At 48.1% G+C, this 24,692-nt stretch overlaps 1 protein-coding gene across 1 annotated transcript in view; it reads right to left on the bottom strand.

Annotated features, from left to right (window-relative positions):
- LOC133413057 (P2X purinoceptor 3-like) overlaps positions 1-24,692 on the bottom strand; it is a 75,619-nt gene that overhangs the window by 36,684 nt on the left and 14,243 nt on the right. The window contains exons 2-7 of the mRNA XM_061696944.1: positions 21,070-21,205; positions 20,927-20,998; positions 10,979-11,048; positions 10,761-10,854; positions 1,266-1,343; positions 1,000-1,141 (exon numbers count right to left, since the gene is read on the bottom strand). Coding sequence (XP_061552928.1) covers positions 1,000-1,141; positions 1,266-1,343; positions 10,761-10,854; positions 10,979-11,048; positions 20,927-20,998; positions 21,070-21,205 — 592 coding nt within the window. The remainder of the gene's footprint in view (positions 1-999; positions 1,142-1,265; positions 1,344-10,760; positions 10,855-10,978; positions 11,049-20,926; positions 20,999-21,069; positions 21,206-24,692) is intronic.

Here is a 24,692-nt window from a genome sequence, read left to right as displayed (position 1 = left end):
TTTTTTGTCTATTTGGACGTTATTTTGATATTCTCCTCGGATGAGGAGACTCACATTATTCATGTCCGCTCTGTGATGCAGCACTTACTGCAGAATGAACTTTGTGTCAAGGTGAGAAATGTGAGTTCTACAAGGCGTCCGTTTCTTTTCAGGGTTTCGTGCTGGCTCAAGGTGAAGTCAAAATGGACCCTTGCAAAGTCGATGCAGTGATTAATTGGCCCACTCCCACGTCACGCAAGGATGAAGAAAGGTTCTTAGGGTTCGCAAATTTCTACAGAAAATTCATTAGAAATTTCAGTTCTATAGCCTCGCCTTTGCATGCTTACCTCGCTACACAGACCCTTTGTGTGGAACCCAGTTTGTCAGTCAGCTTTACAGAAACTAAAATCGAGCTTTACCTCCACTCCCATCCTCACTTTGCCAGATCCCAAACAGCGGTTTGTGGTCGAAGTTGATGCGTCTGATGCCGGAATAGGAGTAGTGCTCTCCTAGAAAAGTTTTAATTATGAACTATGAACTGAACTAGGTAATTTTTGCAACGGTGAACTGCATTTTGAAGTAGTTGGTTAGGGTTAGGGTTACGATGTGGAGGAGCAGCAGCTCTACTCTGAACTTTCCCAACACTGCAGTTAGGTTCATCTACAACTTCTTAATAAGGCACTTTAAATATTTAAGCATGAGTAGTTATGTTAAAAAATATGACATTCAGATGTTTTCAAAGGTTATTTTTGAACAATACATGTACAGGTAACTTTATTGGTCCGAACTTCTGTAAAAGTGGGTCGCAAGACTCGCGACTTAGCAACAACAGAAAAATTCAGGTCCCAGGGTGACAACAGTTGAGAACCACTGGTTTAAGAGGAAACTGTTAATGGTATATTGACAGTCATCATCCACACATACTGTATGGCTTAGCTGTAATACAAATTGTGTGAACAATTTTAACACCTAACTTTAAAAGGCAGAGTCATTGGGAAAAGCATTGGATCTGCACTTTACCTTGTCTGCAAGTTTGGTGAAGTTCTGCTGTGCATAGCGGACTACATCTCCCACTTTGAAGATGGGGCAATAAGTATTGTTGACCATGTCAAAGTTACATTTATTGATGTACTCGTCGGTGATGTTGGGGAGGAAGTTGCCTCTGTAGACAAAGAGAAATCCCCATATATTGTATCACATCATACACCATATACAGTATCATAATAAATACAAAATATAATTCAGATAATAATTTAAGCATTTCTTGTTGAATCTCATCAACTTACTTTGTGTAATTGAAGGTTGGAAATCGAATGCTGTTTTTGATGAAAATCGTGAAATTTTCCACTTCGATCATTGGTGTGCTGACAGAAAGGGAGGAAAATAAAATTAGTAAAAAGTGATTTGAAGAATGTTTAGAAACTCACAGTTTGACTCCCACTGAGGGAACAATAAATTGACACTAGTTGTTAGAGAGAAGTTAGTCTGCTTCTTGACACTGTCGCACCTTGACAGCAACAATTTCTTCCATGTTAAAAGGGGAATATAATTAGTCATTCTTTCTAATTGCATGTCTGTGTATTGGTTTGTATAAACAATGCAATTCAGCTGGAGGGACAACTAATTGTTCCTGACTATCTTCCTTACTGATGATGATGCACATCTGTAAGACCCTGCCGATATGTACAGTTTTGCTTCGAGATACGAGTGACAGGAATTATGAGATTTTAAAGATACGAGCGGTCGATTGACCGAGTTTTTGCTTTAGTGTGGGAGCCCAAACTTGAGAAACGAGTGCTGTATGGTGGCCGAAGGCTCCATTTACTTGACAACAAGTTGCTTTAAGTCGTAAATATTCTTCAAAAAAGAGGATTCAAGCTATACATTACCACTACCAGTTGGGTTTACTAAAACAAAGATAATGACACGTGTTTTTGAAACAACCACAGCCTCCATCAAGCATATGATGACAAACACCACAGCCTCAAGGGTTAACAATTAACAACTCAAAAATGAAATACAATAATGCCAGCCGGATGTTTAAAACAATTTGAAGGTGTGGACAAGAGATTACCGGAGATGATACGGAGCTACGTCTGCAGAAGACGCGAAACATTGATGTGGCGGATTCACTTGAAAGTAGATTGATCGGCACGCAGAACCTTATTAAGGAAGAACGGAATGTCATGGGAGATGCAAATGTAACTGTGTGAGTACACCGTGCTGTAGTATTGAGTGCAAGGTTTTTTTTCTTCAAAGATATGGAAAACAAACGTTTTGGGCACGTTTCTGCTCGCTGACGAGAGCTTTCCTGCTCATGATAGGGTGGGGGTCGGGGGTCACACAAGTGTGGGAGAAAGAGAGAGAGAGAGAGAGAGAGCACTTAAAGGGACAGGCATGCAAACTTCCTTGTGTGTGTGCGTGTTTGCATGTGTGAGACTTGGCCTGATCACACTTCATGAAACCAGTTAATATCTTTAAATTATCATCTAATATATTATTGATGACTATCTACGTTTTCTTTCGGCTTGTCCAGTTAGGGGTCGCCAAAGCGTGTCATCCTTTTCCATGTAAGCCTATCTCCTGCATCCTCCTCTCGAACACCAACTGCCCACAGATCTTCCTTGACGAGATCCATCGAAATTCTCTTTGGTCTTCGCTCTCTTGCCTGGCAGCTTCATCCTCATCATCCTTTTACAAATATCTCTCCTGTGGATGTGACCAAACCATCGAAACCTGCTCTCTCTAACTTTGTATCCAAAACATCGAACCTTGGCTGTCCTTCTGATGAGCTCATTTCTAATCCTATCCAGCCTGGTCACGCCGAGAGAGAACCTCAACATCTTCATTTCCGCCACCTCCAGCTCTGCTGCCTGTTGTCTCTTCAGTGCCACAGTCTCTAATCCATACATCATGGCTGGCCTCACCACTGTCTTATGAAACTTGCCCTTCATCCTAGCAGAGACTCTTCTGTCACAAAACACAACTGACACATACCTCCACTTGTTCCAACCTGCTGGGACCCTTTTCATCACTTCCTTACCACACTCACCGTTGCTCTGGACTGTTGACCCCAAGTATTTGAAGTCGTCCACCCTTGCTATCTCTTCTCCCTGGAGCCCCACGCTTCCCTCTCCACCCCTCTCATTCATGCACATATGAATGACTTTCTTATGGAAGTCATATCCAGACTTCCGCATGCAGTACCACAGTTACTCTCTGGGTACTATGTCATTGGCTTTCTCTAGATCTACAAAGACACAATGTAGCTCCTTCTGACCTTCTCTGTACTTTTACATCAACATCCTCAAGCCAAATAAATGCATCTGTGGTACTCTTTCTAGGCATGAAACCACAATGTTCCTCGCAAATACTCACATCTGTCCTGAGTCTAGCCTCCACTACTCTTTACCATAACTTCATTGTGTGGCTCATCAACTTGATTCCTCTATAGTTCCCACAAAAAAAACAGGTCATATTCATCGTCACGTCCCTTGCGGCCAAAAAAAAATCCAGGCTCCCCATGAGCCGGGAGCGCTGTGGTGAGCCACACCACTATTTCCTACAACTCTCCCTCCTGTATGACCATCCATGTTTGCATCCTAGGTTCCACTCACCACACATCCATAGTAGCCCTAATAGATTCCAGTGCAGACGATAATTTTATTCACGAAGGTATACCACATCAGATCCAACTCCCTCTCCAACCACTCTAGTCTCCCAAAAAGGTCAGAGCCAAACATCCCACCAAACATCGCCTCTCACCTTGCTTATTTCTAGCAATCAGTACGAAAATATTTCTCTTTTCATTATCCCTTCCCCTGAGACCCCATTAGTCCTTGGAATTTCTTGGCTTAAACAACATAACCCTCACTGCCATTCATTTTGCCTGCTCGCTGCTATACTGCCCTCTGGAAACCCACTACCATCTGCCACGCCCGTTGACCTCTCCCGAGGCCCCGAAGAGTATCATGATCTCTCTCCGGTGTTCAGTAAAAAGACCTGGCCAATCTCCTCCCGGGAGCCCCTCTTCCCTCCAGCCGTCTCTTCAATCTCTCCCGCCTGGAAAAAAAAGGCGATGGATGACTACATCCGTGATTCCCTGTCTTCTGGAGTCATTCTATGCCACAATCCGCACTACTCAGCCACTATATTAATCAAAACAGTTTTGGGCAGTCTGAGTGCCAAGCATCAAACAGAGTTGATAGGAGAGCAAATAATCCGCGACATTGCATATCGGTGGTCCCCAGAAAGGTGCAGTGGGAAATAGGCAAATTTGGGCATCTGGAAAGAGAAGGCAACGCCGAGGAGCTAAGATTTAATTATCGGATAAACAAAAGAGTAAAACCAGGTGTGACGGCTGGAAAAATACTTATGTACATAAAAGCTAGGGCGGATAAAGAACCCAAATTTCCTGTCTCTCTCACAAACAAATCTAAACAAGCAGTTATTTTACATCTTGGCGAATTACTCTACGAATTACTTGTTCGAGGCCGAAACATTGAGTGATCAGCTCAAGCTTTTTGTCTTTTGGTTTTATTGAAGTCTTAGTCCAAGTTTACTTCTTAAAACTTTGAGTGTTAAATACAAATTTAAGTCCATCATCTGACCACCATCTTCTGAGGGGAGTGGCCCAAGGTCCAGGAGCACAGACGGAGGTCGAGACTGCGACTCACCAGAAGGCGTCACCCAATTCCGGAGGGGATAATTTGAGACACAAAAATAGAGTAGCAACTGATTTGGTTTCATATATACCAAATATTACTTCTATTAGTTTATACAATCTTCACATGCTTTATTGTTGCATGTTGTGACTACTAGCTGTTTTCCAGCCATGCTGTGCATCCTAGTTGTTCCCAGCCATGTGTCATGAGCCACCCTGCAGTACCATAGTTGGAGCCTTGGTGGCGCCTTGCGCCAGCTTGCCCTCTCTCTCTCTTTCCCTCTCTCTCTTTCCAGCACCTTCCTCAGCCGCGCACCTGTCACCAATCAGCCCTTGTTACCACCTGCATAAAAACCTGCCAGATCCCGGAAACTCTTGCATGAGTATTACAGCTTCTCCAGCGGTACAACGGCTTCCCTGTCTCCACATAAGTGACACAATTCCTCGTCTCTTTTCTGACTTCCGTGTCTCTCCTTGTCCTCAATGTTTCCTCCGTGTTCATCGCCAAGTGAATTCCTCCCGCCACGCCGTCAAGCCATCCGCCGGCCCTCGTCACCACCTGCCATGCATTCCCTGCTTCAACTACCCGCCAGCGCACCTCAAGGGCCATCTACATTTCCCCTTTTCAATAAACTGTTCATCAAAACCTCTCAGCCTCCGCCTGCTCTTGGGTCCAGTCTCCATTCCGACGTGACAGAATACTCTGCCCATAAATGGACCCAGAAACACCACAGGCCCTGAAACGTGCACTCACCCTCCAAGGCGCCCACATAGAGTGACAAGACAAAGCTCTTCAGGAAATCATTGAATCCTCACACTCCCTGACGCAACAAGTCTCCCTCGTTTCTTCAAAAATGCAAACTGACAACCCACCCATAAGTACTCCTTCCGAGCCTGCAGGCTCCGAGCCACTCCGCCTCCCGTACAGAGAACCTCATGTCCCTCCGCCCGAGCCCTACCCCGGGGACCTAGGTGCATGTAGCCAGTTTTTACTTAATTGCTCACTAGTTTTCAACCTCCAACCGTACAGTTATCCCACCGAACAATCTAAGGTCGCATTTGTCACTAACCTCCTCCGCAGTAAAGCAGCTAAATGGTCCACCTCGTTATGGCACAACGGCTCCCCAGTCATTTGATTCCTTTTCCCCCGAACTGAAAAAAGTCTTTGATCACCCCGTTAGGGCAGAGAAGCCACTTGCCGCCTCCTGAGGTTCACTCAGGGATCTAGTTCCGTAGCATCTTATTCTATCGAATTCAGGATACTTCCGGGTGAATGCGGGTGGGATGACGTTGCTCTTAGGGGCTGTCAGAGCAGTTAAAGGACGAGCTCGCTGCCCGGGATGAATCCTTCTCTCTCTCGATCTTATAGAACTCGCCATTCGCCTTGACAACAGACTGCGGGAAATAGCTCGAGAGAGAGAGGGGGGTTAGAGTGCGTAAGGTCACTTCCCCCGTGAGCACCATGATGTTAGCATCTCACCCGCCTTCTGCACCTCTTATTGCCCCTTTGTCACCACCTACTGCACCAGATGAGCCCATGCAAATTGGTAATACATGACTAGATCCCCAGGAATGTCAACGTCACGTCAACCAGTGGCTGTGCATTTATTGCGGTCAATCAGGTCACTTCCTTTCCACGTGCCCTCTGCAACCAAAAGACCAGGCTCACCACGATCCGAGAGCACCGTGGTGAGCCACACCAGCATTTACTCTAGCGCTCCCTCCCGTCTGACCGTTCCTGCTTGCATTCTATGTTCCACTCACAACACACCCATTGTAGCCCTTATAGACTCCTGTGCAGATGATAACTTTGTTCACGAAGGTATAGCACATCAGCTCCAACTCTCTCACCAACCACTCCCATCTCCCAAGAAAGTCACAGCCCTGAATAACCGACTTAGCTCACCTGTCACAACCAAACAGTGCTGTTCACCTTGCTGATTTCTGGAAATCACCATGAGAACAGCTCTCTTTTTGTCATCCCTTCCCCAGAAACCCCATTAATTAGTCCTCGGAATTCCCTGGCTCAAAAAACATAACCCCGCCATAGACTGGACGTACTTATCCATCACTGGGTGGAGCCTTCACTGCCATTGTCCGCTGATTCTCTGACTCATCCAATCGCTCCGGCCCCTGCTACAGACAGCCGGGGGCCCTCCCTCGCCAGAAGTGTCACAGGGCCCGACAAAACTCCAACCTTTGGGCCAGAACCCACCTTCAGGTGGCGCCGTGCGACCTCCTCATGGGTGGCGGCCCCACAAGTCACAGCTTACCTTTTTGACTCACACCTGACTCTTCCTCTACCGAGCGCCGCTCCAGGTATAACTCTAATATAAGATTTAGACAAAGTTGCGCGCAACCTTCCGAGGTTTGCACCTAAGCCAAACAGGTCACACGACACAACCGCATACCTTAGAGACCTCGAATTTCACTTAAATGATTCCCTTCCGCTACTACTGACGACAGATTGTACCTTATTAAAGTTACGTCTAGCCGAGAAGTAAGTAGCATAATTGAACGACAACCAGCTCATGTGCCGGCCGATTACCCGGGCCTCTGCCAAGCATTGTCTCAAGACTTTGATGATCCAGAGGCCGCAACCGGCTTATCTGCAGCCCTCACAGTTAAACGGGAGACTTGAGACACCCCAAGCTTATTACTGCCGGTTGCGTAAAGCGTACTTTGGAAATTTAAATGGACCGAATATGTAAGAGGACAAAAATTTCAAAAAACTCTTTGTCGAAAACCTAAATCCGAACACCAGCTGGGAGTAGCAGCGTGCCTGCACACACTGTCCAGTGCCCAACTGCGTGAACTGGCCACCAAGGGTTTCACAAAACAAAAACACCCTCCCTCTAAAACACAAGACTCTGGAGTCTTCTTCACAAACGAACCACCGCAGATGGAATTAGAGGGAGCTACGTGCAGCACGCATGCGACTGACACACAACATTCTGGCGATGTTAAACCTGACAATCAAAAGAAGTCGTTTAATCCAAAAACCAATCTCGGCCCACGTACAACAATGATCCGCGTAACCACGCCAATCCAATGATAAATCAAAATAATGGAATGACCGCAACTCTATTTTGCGCCACACTTACATGTCGAAACAGGTTACACGCAACAACCAGCCTAAATCTGACTCGTCTAACCGAGACCCGAAAACAACTAGTGACAACCGTGAAAAAGGCTCCCAAACTAACAGCTCCCAAAGGGAACGTAGTGCCGTGGCAGAAGAATTACTTGAGGTGCAGCCTGTCCACAAACAAAAAGCGGGACCCACCAGTAGGACCAGACCTGACCAGAGCCACAGAGGACACGATAGGTCAACCAGGCAACCTCCGTTGTTCCCCTAATGACCTGCCAAGTGCCTCTGTAACCCCGGTCAACTCCACAACAACCTCACCTCGCCATAACTTTAGCGGACCACTTGGTGACGACCAATCCCTAGACCCCTCTCGTGCTGTCCTAATCGTCCGACTCGACCCAGGCGAGGCTCCTGACTCGCATGACATTACGCTACTGAATAACTTTCTGCCATTTCGACAGCTTTTGGGTGAACTAACCGCTAAAGGTACTTCTCGGAAGTTCTATTTAACCATTACGCTCGAGCATGAACTTGTCTGTGAAGCTCTGATTGACCCCGAGGCAGACAACACTGTTATGTCCCACGCTGTGTTTAATCAACTTCTGACATTGCTACAAGCCAGTGGCCGTGACCTTCAGCTGCAATGCTGCGCACTATCTGTGCATTTTCAGTGACTAACGCTGAGCTAAACACCTTAACTATGCTCCACTGGACAATTAGCCCCATGACGTTAGTCCATCCGGTCAACATGTTTCCAATTGAATCTGTCCCCTTGCTCACCGGCCAAGACCTGCTCTACCGCTTCGAGCCAGTAATTGATTACAAAAATCTTCAGCTGTTGGCGCTGGTGGAACAGGCATTACCACCACCAACATGGGAACTGTTCTCAGATGGGTGCCTGGTGTTGGACCAGACCTGTCAGGCCGCCCATCTTCAAGTGATGACACCCTCACTGATGACACCGCCGAGTCCTCTGTGCCATTTTAATCCCCCCTGCCCACCCTTAGCATGAAACGAATGATGGTCAACACACGGAGACCGGACCGGTCAAGCAGGTCCAACCTCCGTGACAGCCTCCTTGTTATGCCAAAGACTACACCAAGTCCGCCAATGCAGATGCTCGACCGGGACACCGGTGAAACCGAATGCGCAGCGCTGCCGCAAACCAAAAACATCCATCCATTTTCTACCGCTTATCCGGGTCAGGTCGCGGGGGCAGTAGCTTTAGCAGGGACGCCCAGACTTCTCTCTCCCCAGCCACTTCATCCAGCTGACATAGTCTCTCCAGCGTGTCCTGGGTCGTCCCTTAGTACTATTGAGACACAACCTCGGGGCTTCCAGTCCGAGATCCCCACCACAGCATAGCTAACGAAGTAAGCAATTCCTGGTCGCTAAACAACACGCTGACAGAAACCCTTTTTGTTCTCAACGCTTGCAGTGCAACCCTTAACCAAAATAGGCAGATCATAACCACTCTGTTGTCGCTGCCCCTAACAGATTATGCTCACACACAGACTGCTAACAGGTTGATGAATGACAGGCTATGTGAAATTGCTCCCTCCATAGACAACTTAGCAATGGGTAGAATTCCTCCATACTTGGTACCCCTGAGCTTAGTCGAAAGCATCCTTTCTAAAGCTCGAGCAAACTCCATTAGCCCTATCCAAGCTCACTTTCCTTTTTCTCTCGGGAGTTCCACTGTCTTGTATGTCAACCTTGTGTTCTGATAAATAGCCTTCCTTGTTACTCTCCCAATTATCGACTCCCGCAACATCTATCGCCTAAAAGACGTAATTAATATTGGCATCTGGCAGTGCGACACTTATGTCCGAGTCAGTACTCCTGCGGTCGTCGCCTATCATGATAGTAATCCTAAACTGTATCTGGCGCCAAATTTTCACGTGCATCCTCACAAAAGACATCCATTACCTGTGTCCCAGTAAGCCGTTCATCCGAGATGTAGCGGATGGGATTTGTGGCCTAAAGCGCATGAAGGATGGGTTGCGGTGTTGACCAGAAGCTACAACTCGCTACCAGGTTTAAATTAACGAGAACTAGAACCCCAGCTCTATGCATTGCCGGTACATGCTCATTCCACCCTGTTCCCTTGTAGATTCCCATGTTACAACTCATTAAATTTTCTTTTAAAATTCACTACCTGTATCATTTGTGTGTCTTTGGGTTCGACAAACAACCTCTGGTTACCTCTTATCTAATTCATGTAGCAACCTTCAAATTACGAGACTGATAAAAGGTTTGTCGTCACTTTGTCCTGAAGTTTTATACATCTAAAAGGTGACGTGGTGCTCCTTTACGAGACAAATTAGTTTGATTTTCACATTAAAGCGTAAATCGGACTAACCCGGAAGTGAACGCAGGCGTTTACCGATCTTTTCCAGATTAATTAAATGTTTATTTAACCCCCATATACGCTACAAGGGTCTATTGGGAAATCAAATTTCAGATTCAGGAGGAGCAGTGTAGCTTTCTACCTGGCCGTCGAACTGTGGACAAGCTCTAACAGCCCTCAACAGAGTCCTAGAGGGTCCTTAGGTGTGTTTTGTTCACAGCAGCATGGAGATAGCATTCAACCATGTCTCTTGAGGAGTCCTGTGGGGGATGCTTTGGCGGTATGGGCTACAGGACCCTGTGATACAGGCTATTTGGTCCCTGTACAGCTAGTATCAGAATTTTCTCAGCATTACTGACTGTAAGTTGGATTTGTTTCTGGTGATGAATGGACTCGCTCAAGGCTTCTCTTTGTCACAGATTCTGTAGCTTTATGGACGGAAATTCTAGGTGCAGCTGAGGTGTGGAAGGTTCCGATTTGGTGAGCTCAGTATTGTGTCTCTGCTTTTTATTGTGATTATGTTGGTTTCATGACAATCTTAAACAGTCAGAAAAGGGTGCCCTCTCCAGGCTAGGATGAGATCCAGCCCCAAGTGGAGGAGTTCAAGTATCTGTGTCTTGTTCCCGAGTGCGCGAAGAATTCAAACACTGTACATACTGTAAGTCACAGGATCTTACGTTTTTATGGTATCAATCTCAGCAGGACACCACCCTTTAATTTCACAGGTCTTGATAGTGGCTTTGAAAGCAACACATCTTCCTGTAAGAATTCCTGAGCAGCAAAAGAATAAACAGTTGTTCAATTTAGTTTTGTACACTTTCATTTGCATGTAAAGTATAGACGACTTGTGAGATTGAGCTTTTACTAGACTCGTACAAAGAGACCATTAACTCACCATAACTTCCTGGCTTGTTAACAAACCGTGTGCAGTTGCTGTCATGGGTACAAATATATTTATCCTCACTCTAAAAAAAACACACAATTCCCCAAAATTATTAAAGCTGTATAAATTAACAATATATCAATGCAGATAAATGTTTGACTCAGGTTTGAACGTTTCTGTATGGCGTTACCATGTAAGGGTTCATTGTAGTTCTTTATAAATAATTTTAATTTTAAAAAATATACATGCATTACATTTTTTTTTTTTTTTTTTTCCCACAGTCTAAATTGAAATGCTGCTGGTTTTGCTTCTATGATTTCTTTGGGCCCGGCAAAGTAGAGACTGGTTAGCATATCTGCCAGACAGTTCTGGGTACGGGGTTCAAATCCCAGCCCCGCCTGTGTGGAGTTTGCATGTTCTCCCCGTGCCTGGGTGAGTTTTCTCCGGGAACTCCGGTTTCCTCCCACATCCCAAAAACATGCGTGGTAGGTTGATTGAAGACTCAAAATTGCCCATTGGTGTACATGTGAGTGTGAATGGTTGTTTGTTTCTATGTGCCCTGCAATTGGCTGGCGACCGGTTCAGGGTGTACCCTGCCTCCTGCCCGAAGATAGCTGGGATAGGCTCCAGCAGCCCACTACCCTAGTGAGGATAAGCGGTAAGGACAATGGATGGATGGATGGATTTCTTTGGGTTACAGCAAATGTTTTTTAGACATCCATGTCACATTGTATTTTTCCCCTTTAACTTTGTAGCAAAAATGTGACAAGATGAATGTTTTTCCGCTAAAAAAGATTCAAAGCCATCAAGCACCCTTCATGTTTAGTGTAACTAATATGTGTAGAAAAGCAACACAATGAATCCAATACAAAGGCAAAGTGGAGGAAGCAAGGTCAATAACCCAGTGGTGTGCCTTATAGTAGAAGTGAAGATGTGCAAAATATGAGGTGGGTAGATCCATATACAGAGAAAGGACAAGAAAAGAAAGTACAGGGAGATAACATCGATTAAAAATTGGCCACAAATGTTTTTTCTAAACCCCTGAGGGCTAGATTGTGATCATGCACCCCCTACTACTCTCTACCACCACAGAAGAGTGTATCCAGCCATTCACTTTCTTCTTCTTATCCGGGGTCGGGTCGCGGAAGCTGCAGCTTAAGCAGGGCAACACAGATTTCCCTCTCCCCAGCCACTTGGTCCAGCTCGGGGAGCTCCCGAGGCATTCCCAAGCCAGCTAGGAGATATAGTCCCTCCAGCGTGTTCTGGGCCATCCCTGAGGCCTCCTCCCAGTGAGACATGGCCAGAACACCTCATCAGGGAGGTCTCCAGAGGGAATCTTAACCAGATGCCAAAGCCACCTCATCTCTCTCCTCTCAATTTGGAGTAGTGGCTCTACTTGGAGTCCCTCTTGGATGACTGCAGTTCTTACCCTATCTCTAAGGGAGAGCGCAGACACCCTACAGAGGAAACTCATTTTGGCTGATTGTATCCACGATTTTGTTCTTTCGGTCACGTCCCACAGCTCATGACCATACAGGTAGGTGAAGGTAGGAATGTAGATCGATTGGTAAATGGAGAGCTTATGACCATAGAGAGTTACAAATTTCAATAAATTAGATCAAAAACCATCCATCCATCCATTTTCTATACCGCTTATCCTCACTAGGGTCGCGGGCATGCTGGAGCCTATCCCAGCTATCTTCAGGCGAGAGGCGGGGCACACCCTGAACTGGTCACCAGCCAATCGCAGGGCACATATAAACAAATAAACAAAACAAACTAATTTAGATCAAAAACCAAAGTATAATACCAATCATGAATAATTATTAATTAAAATAATGCTGGAAACACAGTAGCAGTTGCAGCGTACATGCCATGGAAAAATGACACCCTCACCCCAGTCTCCGGCGAGACTCACTCATCCCGCCGAGATAGACAACCACGGCGTGGTGAGACACAACTTCACATACAGACGCGAAGTAAATTACTAGCCATGATCATCAGAAGCAAGACACAGACATTTGCTTTGGCATGCTGACGCAAAGTGAATTACCAGCACCTGGAGCATCAAAGCGGAAACCAAAGATACCGATTTTGCACTAGAACACTAAATTAATTAACTACCACTACCAGCCAGCCCGGGGGATTTCACCAGCAAAGGCACCTCCACCCTGCTGGGTAATGCGCCACTTGGCCAGTAAAGCTGGGAGTTTGAACAGGGCAACAGCAACACCCACAGGCGATGGAACGGCACTACAGACGCGGGTTCAGGAAACACAGTCTGTACGGGACTTGGCTGGGAGTTAATATTTTAAGAACTTTACATGAACGCCACTCGTGACTGTATTTCTGAAAACTTGAACGTCTGATTTAGAATCTGTTGACAACTGAACCAGATGAAATGTTTCACTCCATACCACCCAAATGCCACATTGAAAATAATAGTGGTCTCAACAATCACATAACATTTTAAACATTCGGTAGAGGAATTAAAGAGGATGGGCGTGGGACAATGCAAACCGGGAAAATTCCGAACGAATCTTCTTCCTTTCCCCCCAAATCCACCTGTTCCCGGTGCGGACCGGGCCGGCCTAACACTCGGAAGCTTGACCCACCTGCCTCAAACAGTCCAACATTGCGGTCCACTAAAAGTACACATTAGTGCATATTTGGGTTTAAATTAACGAGAACAGGAATCCCCAGCTATATGCATTCAGTACAGCCTCATTCTACCAATCTCATAGACTTGCCTCCCCACACAGCTTGGGCTCTGGTACAAGTCCTCTCGAGAGGGGTTGGACTCTCTTCCACTCTGGAGTTGCCCACGGTGAGAGGTGCCGAGCAGGTGTGGGAATACTGATTGCCCACTGGCTCGGCGCCGGTACATTGGGGTTCACCCCGATGGACGGGAGGGTAGCCTCCCTCCACCTTCGGATGGGGGGGACGGGTCCTGACTGTTGTTTGTGCCTATGCACAAAACAGCAGTTCAGAGTACCCACCCTTTTTGGAGTCCTTGGAGGGGGTGCTGGAGAGCGTTCCCGCTGGGGATTCTATCGTTCTGCTGGGGGACTTCAATGCTCACGAGGGCAATGACAGTGAGACCTGGAAGTGCGTGATTGGAAGGAATGGCCCCCCCGATCAGAACCGGAGCGGTGTTCTGTTATTGGACTTCTTTGCTCGTCACGGATTGTCCATAACGAACACCATGTTCAAGCATAAGGGTGTCCACACATGCATTTGGCACCAGGATACCCTAAGTCACAGTTCGATGAACGACTTTGTGGTCGGTTGGACACTCGGGTGAAGAGAGAGGCGGAGCTGTCAACTGATCACAACTTGGTGTTGAGTTGGCTCTGATGGTTGGGGAAGATGCCGGTCTGACGTGGCAGGCCTAAACGTATTGTGAGGGTCTGCTGGAAACGTCTGGCAGAATCCCCTGTCAGAAGAGGTTTCAACTCCCACCTCCGACAGAGCGGGGGAGGCGGGGGACATCGAGTTCGAGTGGACCATGATCCGTGCCTCCATTGCTGAGGCGGCCGACCGGAACTGTGGCCGTAAGGTGGTCTGTGCCTGTCGTGGCGGCAATCCCCGAACCCGTTGGTGAACACCAACGGTGAGGGATGCCGTCAAGGTGAAGAAGGAGCCCTATCGGGCCTTTTTGGCCTGTAGGACTCCTGAAGCAGCTGATGGGCACCGGCTGGCCAAGCAGAATGCAGCTTTGGTGGTCACTGAAGCAAAAACTCGGGTATGGGAGGAGTTCAGTGAGGCCATGGAGAAAGACTTCCGGACAGCTTTGCAAAAATTCTGGTCCACCATCCGGCGTCTCAGGAGGGGGGAGCAGTGCACCATCAACCCTGTGTATAGTGGGGATGGGGCGCTGCTGACCGCGACTCGGGACGTTGTGAGCGGGTGGGGAGAATACTTCGAAGACCTCCTCAATTCCACCGACACGCCTTCGCATGAGGAAGCAGAGTCTGGGTTCTCTGAGACGGGCTCTCCTATCTCTGGGGTTGAGGTCACCGAGGTGGTTAAAAAGCTCCTCGATGGCAAGGCCCCAGGGGTGGATGAGATTCGCCCAGAGTCTGGATGTTGTGGGGCTGTCCTGGTCGACTCTGCAACATCGCATGGACATCGGGGACAGTGCCTCTGGATTGGCAGACTGGGGTGGTGGTAACCCTTTCTATGAAGGGGGACCGGAGGGTGTGTTCCAACTACAGAGGGATCACACTCCTCAGCCTCCCTGGTAAGGTCTATTCAGGGGTGCTGGAGAGGAGCGTCCGTCGGGAAGTCAAATCCCAGATTCAGGAGTAGCAGTGTGGTTTTCATCCTGGCCGTGGAACAGTGGACCAGCTCTACACCCTCGGCAGGGTCCTTGAGGGTGCATTGGAGTTCGCCCAACCAGTCTACATGTGCTTTGTGGACTTGGAGAAGGCGTTCAACCATATCCCTCGGGGGTCCTGTGGGGGATGCTTCGGGAGTGTGGGGTACCGAATCCCCTGATACGGGCTGATCGGTCGCTGTACGACCGGAGTCAGTTTGGTCCGCATATCCGGCAGTAAGTCGGAATTGTTTCCAGTGAGGGTTGGACTCAGCCAAGGCTGCCCTTTGTCACCAATTCTGTTCATAACCTTTATGGACAGAATTTCAAGGCGCAGCCGAGGCGTAGAGGGGGTCTGGTTTGGTGGCCTAAGTAATAAATCTCTGCTTTTTGCAGATTATGTGGTTCTGTTGGCTTCATCAAGCCGTGATCTCCAACTCTCACTGGAGCAGTTCGCAGCTGAGTGTGAAGCGGCTGGTATGAGAATCAGCACCTCCAAATCTGAGACCATGGTCTTCAGTCGGAAAAGGGTGGCGTGCCCTCTCCAGGTCGGGGATGAGATCCTGCCTCAAGTGGAGGAGTTCAAGTATCTTGGGGTCTTGTTCACGAGTGAGGGAAGAATGGAACGGGACATCGACAGGCGGATCGGTGCAGAGTCTGCAGTGATCGTTCCGTTGTGGTAAAGAACGAGCTAAGCCGAAATGCAAAGCTCTCAATTTACCGGTCGATCTATGTTCCTACCCTCACCTATGGTCACGAGCTTTGACCGTATCCCGGATACAAGCGGCCAAAATTAGTTTCCTCCGCAGGGTGTCCTGGCTCATCCTGAGAGATAGGGTGAGAACCTCGGTCATCCGGGAGGATCTCAGAGTATAGCCGCTGCTTTTCCACATCAAGAGGAGTCAGATGAAGTGGCTGGGGCATCTGATTCGAATGCCTCCCAGACGCCTCCCCGGTGAGGTGTTCCAAGGACATCCCACCGGGAGGAGACCCTGAGGACGACCCAGGACACGCTGGAGAGACTACGTCTTTCGGCTGGCCTTAGAACACCTCGGGATCCCCCCGGGAGAGCTGGATGAAGTGGCTGGGGAGAGGGAAGTCTGGGCGTCCCTGCTAAAGCTACTGCCCGCGCGACCTCGGATAAGCGGCAGAAAATTTATGGATGGATGGATGGATGAATTGTCTTGTCTTTTATGAACAGTACTTTGTTACAGCTGCGGTTTTTGTTAAAGTGTTATATTGATCGTTGAGTTACAATAGTCATAGTTTTATACTGCTGTTCTCAAGCCTTTTTGTGTCAGGTTTTTTTTTGTCTCTTTTTATATTTTTTCTCCGTCTGACTGCATTTTCCAATACATATCCATCACAATATAATTTACTACAAAGCGAGTATACCAAACTGCCTGCTCCACGGAAAAATTATTCCTGTATAAAAAGGTATCTGTGATTGCCTGGCAACCAGTTCAGGGTGTATCCTGCCTCTCGCCCAAAGTCAGCTGGGATAGCCTGCAACACACCCGTGACCTTAATGAGGATAAATGGTAAAGCGAATGGATGGATGGAAACATCCTTATCTCAAACATCCTATGGGTTTCTGTACTCGGATTTGCTATCTTGCCATATTCCAGCTTTCCAATTGTGAGCATGTTAGGATTTTTATAATACTGATTTCAAATTGTACCCATCCAAAGGTCATGATGTAAAATCCTTATTGGGCGGCCATCACGGTTGTGCTACTCATGTTGCATCTTGCTGTATGTTCACATATCAACTGTTACCATATCATCAATTCTCATTTGGTAATGGACCACAGGGCATGATGTCAAATCTTAATCGGTATTGTAGTTTCTTCGGTTCTTTTGTTGATAAGCTCGAGGAACGAGTCAAAGATCACACCAAGAAATAAGTCAAATTTTGTATCAATCAAATAATCAGAATCGTATAACCAAGTTTGTACACCATGCTGGAATTCAGCCAACCAGTCTGCCTTTTCAATGGATGAACAACTTGTCCTAGAGTTCTGTCCCCTTTTAACTGTTACCTCAAATTGCCATGTTTGGTACAAAGTGTGGGGAGCTTCCAGTTATCTTTTGAAGGTGATATAAAGTTTCACGGTGTGAAAAGTCTGGGGGTGACCAAGGGAGTTTATTGCAGGGAAGATAACATGTAAATCTGATAAGGATGTGGGGGTGTGATGCATGAAAGCTCCCAGCAGGGTGGATACTGATCCAGCAGAGACCAGATGTCGAGGAAGACAATGGCTGCGGGGAGCCACTGTAAACATGAGATGCAAGACTGTGGGATGGGGTCTGGAGACGGAGTCTGGAGCCAGCGGAAAATGGCCATCATTCTGCAGAGCAATGATGACGTCAGAATCAGAATCAGAATCAGAATCATCTTTATTTGCCAAGTATGTCCAAAACACACAAGGAATTTGTCTCCGGTAGTTGGAGTCGCTCTACTACAAGAGACAGTCAATTTACAGAACACTTTGGAGACATAAAGACATTGACAAAAAACAATTGTGCAAAAAGATGCAGAGTCCTCTAGCACTTAGAGCAGTTAGAATGACTAATATTGCAATAGTCCGGTGCAATAACCATTGTGCAAAGGGCGCTGAGACTTCAAGGAGTGTATGCGGTTTAAAGTGACGAGTAGTGCGATAATCTGGGACAATGTTGGTCGTGCAAATGTTACGGATACTCCTCAATCAGTGTGCAAATGGAGCAGATGCTACTCTGGCATGAGTGGCCAGTATATGCAAATAGTGCAGCATGGCAAGACAACTACAGTGAGCGCACGAGTAATACATAATTGGCCCCACAGAAATGTGACAATGAACTCAAGTCAAAAAATTGCCAGCATGTTAGGTGTTAGGTGTTTAAGAAGTTGATCGCAAGAGGGAAGAAGCTGTTGGAATGTCTACTAGTTCTAGTTTGCATTGATCGGTAGCGCCTACCTGAGGGAAGGAGCTGGAAGAGCTGGTGACCGGGGTGCGGAGGGTCCGAGAGGATTTTGCACGCCCTTGTCTTAGTTCTGGCAGCGTACAAGTCCTCAATGGTGGGTAGGGGGGGTACCGATAATCCTTTCAGCAGTTTTTATTGTCCGTTGCAGTCGGAGTTTGTCCTTTTTTGTAGCAGCACCAAACCAGACTGTGATGGAAGAACACAGGACTGATTCGATGACCGCTGTGTAGAACTGTCTCAGCAGCTCGGGTGGCAGGCCGTGCTTTCTCAGAAGCCGCAGGAAGTACATCCGCTGCTGGGCCTTTTTGAGGACGGAGTTGATGTTGGTCGCCCACTTCAGGTGCTGAGAGATTGTAATTCCCAGGAACTTGAAGGTCTCGACGGTTGACACAAGGCAGCTGGACAACGCGAGGGGCAGCTGTGGCGAAGGATGCCTCCTGAAGTCCACGATCATCTCTACAGTCTTGAGCGTGTTCAGCTCCAGGTTGTGTCGGCCCGACCACAGCTCCAGCCGCTCCACTTCCTGTCGATATGCAGACTCGTCACCGTCCTTGATGAGGCCAATGACAGTGGTGTCATCTGCAAACTTCAGGAGTTTGACAGTCAGGTTCGCTGAGGTGCAGTCATTCGTGTAGCGAGAGAAGAGCAGCGGAGAGAGGACACAACCTTGGGGCGTCCCAGTGCTGATGCTGCATGTGGATGAGGTGGCCTCCCCCAGCCTGACCTGCTGTGTCCTGCCCGTCAGAAAGCTGTAAATCCACTGGCAGATGGCAGGTGAGACGCTGAGCTGGAGAAGCTTCGGATGAAAAGAGTTCAGGGATGATGGTGTTGAACGCTGAGCTGGAGTCCACGAAGAGGATCCTCGCGTAGGTCCCTGCACTGTCGAGGTGTTCTAGGATGAAGTGCAGTCCCATGTTGACTGCATCATCCGCAGACCTGTTTGCTTGGTAGGAAAACTGCAAGGGATCCAGCAGGGGACCTGTGACACTCTCGAGGTGGTCCAGCACGAGACGTTCATAGGACTTCATGACCACAGATGTCAAAGCGACAGGCCTGTAGTCATTCAGACCCGAGATTGCAAGTTTCTTGGGGACTGGAATGATGGTGGAGCGTTTGAAACAGGATGGAACTTTGCACAGTTCCAGAGATCTATTGAAGATCTGAGTGAAGACTGGAGCGAGCTGGTCCGCGCAGACTTTGAGGCAGGATGGGGACACATGGTCCGGGCCTGCCGCTTTGTTAATCTTTTGTTGTTTGAAGATGCGTCTCACATCCTGTTCATGGATGGTTAACGCAGAAGTCAGGTGTGTGATTGTGTTCGCGGGTGCGGCCGGCCGGGTGGGTGTGTGGTGTGAAAGTGTCCTTTTCAAATCTGCAGTAGAAGATATGCAAGTCGTTGGCTAGTGTGCTATTGTTCTCAGCTTGGGGGGGATCGTCGCTTGTTATTGGTCAGCAATTGGAATGCAGGCCAGACTGATTCAGAGTCGTTTGCGCTAAACTGTTTTTCCAACTTTGCTGCATAGTTCCTCTTTGCAATGTTAATTTCTTTCGTCAGCTGGTTTCTAGCTCGATTATACAAGGCCCTGTCCCCGCTCTGATATGCGTCCTCCTTAGCTTGGCGAAGCTGCTTAAGTTTAGCAGTGAACCACGGCTTGTTGTTGTTGAATGTGCGAAATTATTTTGTTGGTACACAAACCTCTTCACAGAAACTGATATAGGATGTGAGAGTGTCCGTATATTCATCCAGGCTGCCAGCTGAATTTTCAAAGACACTCCAGTCTGTGCAGTCGAAACAGCTTTGAAGTTCCATCTTGGCTTCATTGGTCCACGTTTTCACTGTTTTCACTGTAGGCTTTCGCGCATTTAAGTTCTTGCCTGTACATCGGTATTATGTGAATTAAGCAGTGATCAGACCAGCCCAGGGCTGCACGAGGTATAGCACGGTATGCGTTTTTTACTGTAGTGTAGCAGTGGTCTAAAGTATTATTTTCCCTGGTAGGACAGTCGATGTGCTGCTTGTATTTAGGGAGTTCGTGGTTGAGTTTAGCTTTGTTAAAGTCCCCAGGAATAATGAGGGGTGAGTCCGGGTGGTTTTTTTCAATTTCGTTGACTTGTTCGGCGAGCGTTAGCGGTGCGGCGTTCGTGTTAGCTTGAGGCGGTATGTAGGCTCCAGCCAGGATGAATGATGCGAACTCACATGGCCAGCAGATGGGACCATGGACCAATCAGACGACAGCGATTCCATACTTTCTCTTTCAAACATTGTATAAGTCGGGGGCAAGAACAGATAGCTTTGTTCAGTCTGCGCTGTCTCTGCTCAGGCTAGGATAAGCGTAGCTGCTGACCCAGAGCTCTGTAAAATGTATAGACTCCTCTGTCAGGAATATATTGGTTGACTTTTAACACGTTGTTATAATTCTAGTTCTTCCACGAAAACGAACATGCATGAAACCTCGAGAGTAATAGGTGATTATAAAATTAAGGTTCCTTCGCTTTATAACATCAACCCTGATTACAAAAACAGATCATGACCTAATCCGTCAAGGAGTGTGTGTGGGTGCCCTGCTCGACACATTTTGATTGGTGCAAAGGGTGAAAAACTGTTGCTTGAAGCATGATTAAATAGTGCTCAATCAATGTTGTTTTTTTGCAATCATGATATTGACAGGGGCTGACCTCTGGACAGTGGCCTTGGACTTGGTTTTCCGTTGTGATCAATTTGGTAATGATGCAGAAGACAGAAGCTCCCTAAACAAATAAACAAGAACATCACCAACGTATAGTATGCCACAGAATGTCAGCAATATAATTTTTCATACCTGTGTTGGAGTGACATAGTCTGCAACATCCATGACTTTGTCATTGTGGACTCCAAAACCTTTTACTTTTGTCATCACTGAAGATTCAATTGCTGTGTCCCTCACTTGGTAAGCCTTTTCATAAACAAATACCCACCTGAAATGCAATGTGAAAAAAAATGAAAGCGTGAAACAGTGTAGGTCACATCGCTTACGTGGTTTGAGATGAGTGATTGGTAGGTGACTGACTTCTTCAGTCTAACTTGTAAATATAACATTAGGTATGTTAGACGCTGCTTGAAATCAGCCTGTTTTTCGGGGTCAATACTTTCTTATGTAAATGAGCCACTGAAAATTTGTCCCCCTCAACTGCAGTTCGTGCCAACACGAGCATGACTTTCATTACCATGACGACTCAGGCGGCTCATGGGATTGACCAAATCCGTCAAAAACAAGACTGGACAGTGACATAAACTGGCGCCAAATTGTCACCCAGCTTGACATAACGTCACTATGCAATGCAACACAATAGAATAGAATAGAACTTTATTGTCACGGGAACAATGAAAATCAGTAAAGCCAGTGGTGGGTGGTGAATTTCGGATGTGGGGCTTCACTCAGCAGCGAAATCTTGACCTCGCACCCCACCCCAACAAGACCCCCCCCCCCCCCCCCCCCCCCACACACACACACCACCCCATTGACGAATGAGAAAGTTTGCACAGCACCAAAGACCCCAGTTCACTGATGCACTTGGATGGGGAAAACTTACATTCGAAAATTGTGTCTGGTGGCCACAGAGGCTGGTGACCAAAACAGTTCATGACAAACCCAGTTTATCTTCCATTACAACATTCAACTGTGTCGCGAGCCTACTGGGCTAATTGATTATGCTGCCATTGTTTAAAATTCTTTAACACCGCGCCAGACGCAGGTGTTACACTGGCATTATTAGAGGGGCAGTGCCCAGTAGACTTGCAACACTGCTATCGGAATCCATTTCAAAGGCAGCTAATTAGGCGAAAACCAATCTTCACACTTTCAGCCTGACACGGTCATGACCCCTTGGCCGGAGGCCCCCCTCTGGAGCCAGGCCTGGAGGTGGGGCTCGAAGGTGAGCACCCAGTGGCCAGGCCTGCACCCATGGAGCCCGGCCAGGCAGACCCCGAAAGGTTAACGTGGGCCCCCCTTGCCCTGGGCTAACCACCTGTGGTAGGGGCCATAGGGGTCGGGTGCAATGTGAGCTGGGCGTTGGCCGAAGGCAGGGACCTTGGCGATCCAATCCCCGGCTACAGAAGCTAGCTCTAGGGATGTGGAATGTCACCTCTCCGGCAGGGAAGGAGCCTGACCTGGTGTGTGAGTTTGAGAAGTTTCAGCAAGATATAGTCAGGCTCACATCCACACACGGGTTGGACTCTGGTACCAGTCCTCTTGACAGGGGTTGTACTCTCTTCCACTCTGGATTTGCCCACGGTGAGCTGCGCCGAGCAGGTGTGGGTATACTTATTGCCCCCCGGCTCGGTGTACATTGGGGTTCCCCCCAGGTGGACGTGAGGGTAGCCTCCCTCCGTCTTTGGGTGGGGGGGAGTCCTGACTGCTGTTTGTGCCTAGACACCAAACAGAAGTTGGAGTGGGTGCTTGGACTTCTGTGCTCCTCATGGATTATCCTTAACAAACACCATGTTCAAGCATAAGGGTGTCCATACATGCACTTGGCACCAGGACACCCTAGGTCGCAGTTCAATGATCGACTTTGTGGTCATGTTATCGGACTTGCGGCCGCATGTCTTGGAGACTATGGTGAAGAGAGGGGTGAAGCTGTCAACTGATCACCACCTGGTGGTGAGTTGGCTCCGATGGTGGGGGAAGATGCCAGTCCGACCTGGCAGGCCCAAACGTATTGGGAGGGTCTGCTGGGAACGTCTGGCAGAATCCCCTGTCAGAAGGAGTTTCAACTCCCACCTCCGGCAGAACTTCACCCACGTCCTAGGGGATGGGGGTGGACATTGAGTCTGAGTGGACCATGTTCCACGCCTCCTTTGCTGACGCAGCCGACTAGAGCTGCGGCCGTAAGGTGGTCGGTGCCTGTCGTGGCGGCAATCCCCGAACCTGTTGATGGACACCAGTGGTGAGGGATGCCGTCAAGCTGAGGAAGGACTCCTATCGGGCCTTTTTGGCCTGTGGGACTCTTGAGGCAGCTGATGGGTACCGGGTGGCCAAGCGGAATGGAGCTTTGATGGTCGCTGAGGCAAAAACTTGGGCATGGGAGAAGTTCGGTAAGGCCATGGAGAACGACTTCCAGATGGCTTCGAGGAAACTCTGGTCCACCATCCGGCATCTCAGGAGGGGGAAGCAGTGCACCAGCAACACTGTGTATTGTGGGGATGGACCACTGTTGACCTCGACTCAGGATGTTCTGAGTCAGTGGGGAGACACTCCTCAGCCTACCTGGTAAGGTCTACTCAGGGGTGCCGGAGAGAAGGGTCCGTCGGGAAGTTGAATCTCAGATTCAGGAGGAGCAGTGTGGTTTTCGTCCTGGCTGTGGAACAGTGAACCAGCTCTACACCTGGAGTCCTGTAGGGGGGTGCTTCGGGAGTATGGGTTACCGAACCCCCTGATATGGGCTGTTCGGTCCCCGTATGCCCAGTGTCAGAGTTTCTTCCGCACAGTAAGTCGGACTCGTTTCCAGTCAGGGTTGGACTCCGCCAAGGCTGCCCTATTTTTTTCAACAATTCTGTTTTGTTCTTTTATGGACAGAATTTATAGGCGCGGACGACCCAGGACACGCCGGAGAAACTATGTCTCCCGGCTGACCCGGGAACGCCTCGGGATGCCCCCAGAAGAGCTGGATGAAGTGGCTAGGGAGAGGGAAGTGTGGGCTTCCCAGCTAAAGCTACTGCCCCCGTGACCTGAACTCGGATAAGCGGAGGAAAATGGATGGATGGATAGGTGTGAACTCAAATAGTAAACAAAAAGAAGAGGTGAAAGGCAGGGTTCTAGTCTCGACACAGGAGAGAAACCTAAGCCTAAGTATAAGAGGAAGCGAGGAGGTGCGAGACACAGGTCGGGCGGAGGGGGGGGGCCTCCTCCACCACAGTTTGAGTTGGGTCAATTTCGGGTTCAGCTTTTCCTTTCCTACGGAAGACCTCAGGCAAGCATTGGAATGCTGTTCTAAGCAGTGCTTGCAGCTTCTGGGTCTTTTGGTCGAGCAGGTTTTCTTCAAGCTGAAAATGAGGTGGTGACCAAGGATGGTTTGGGCCACTAAGTTAAAGTCTGTAGCGGACTGGGAATACGCAAACAGGGGTTCTGGTGTCTTAACGTTGGTCATGTCAATTTCCTGAGTTCCTTCAAGTTTAATTTGTTCAGGCATTTTGGGGTCAAATTCAAATTTGTGCTATTTGAAAAACAGGAATCACAATTTGGCTGTTGTAACTGCGTGGTACTGAGTGACATCCTCAATATGCAAAATGGCATCTTTGAGGGCGTCGCTGATTGAGCGAGCGAAAATGAAGGTTTTTCCTCGGAACTCAGGATTGACATGCAGAGCTGTGGACCTTGTAAGAAAAAACCTGTGGTGGGCCGGACTAGTGGGGCCTGTCAGGGCCGTACTGAATAATTTTAATGAAGCTGAGGGATCCCAAATG

This window comes from Phycodurus eques, chromosome 14 (genome assembly GCF_024500275.1).
Source record: "Phycodurus eques isolate BA_2022a chromosome 14, UOR_Pequ_1.1, whole genome shotgun sequence".
Lineage (NCBI taxonomy): Eukaryota > Metazoa > Chordata > Actinopteri > Syngnathiformes > Syngnathidae > Phycodurus > Phycodurus eques.
Note: the sequence above shows the minus strand (reverse complement) of the source record. Positions and strands in the feature narration are given on the sequence as shown.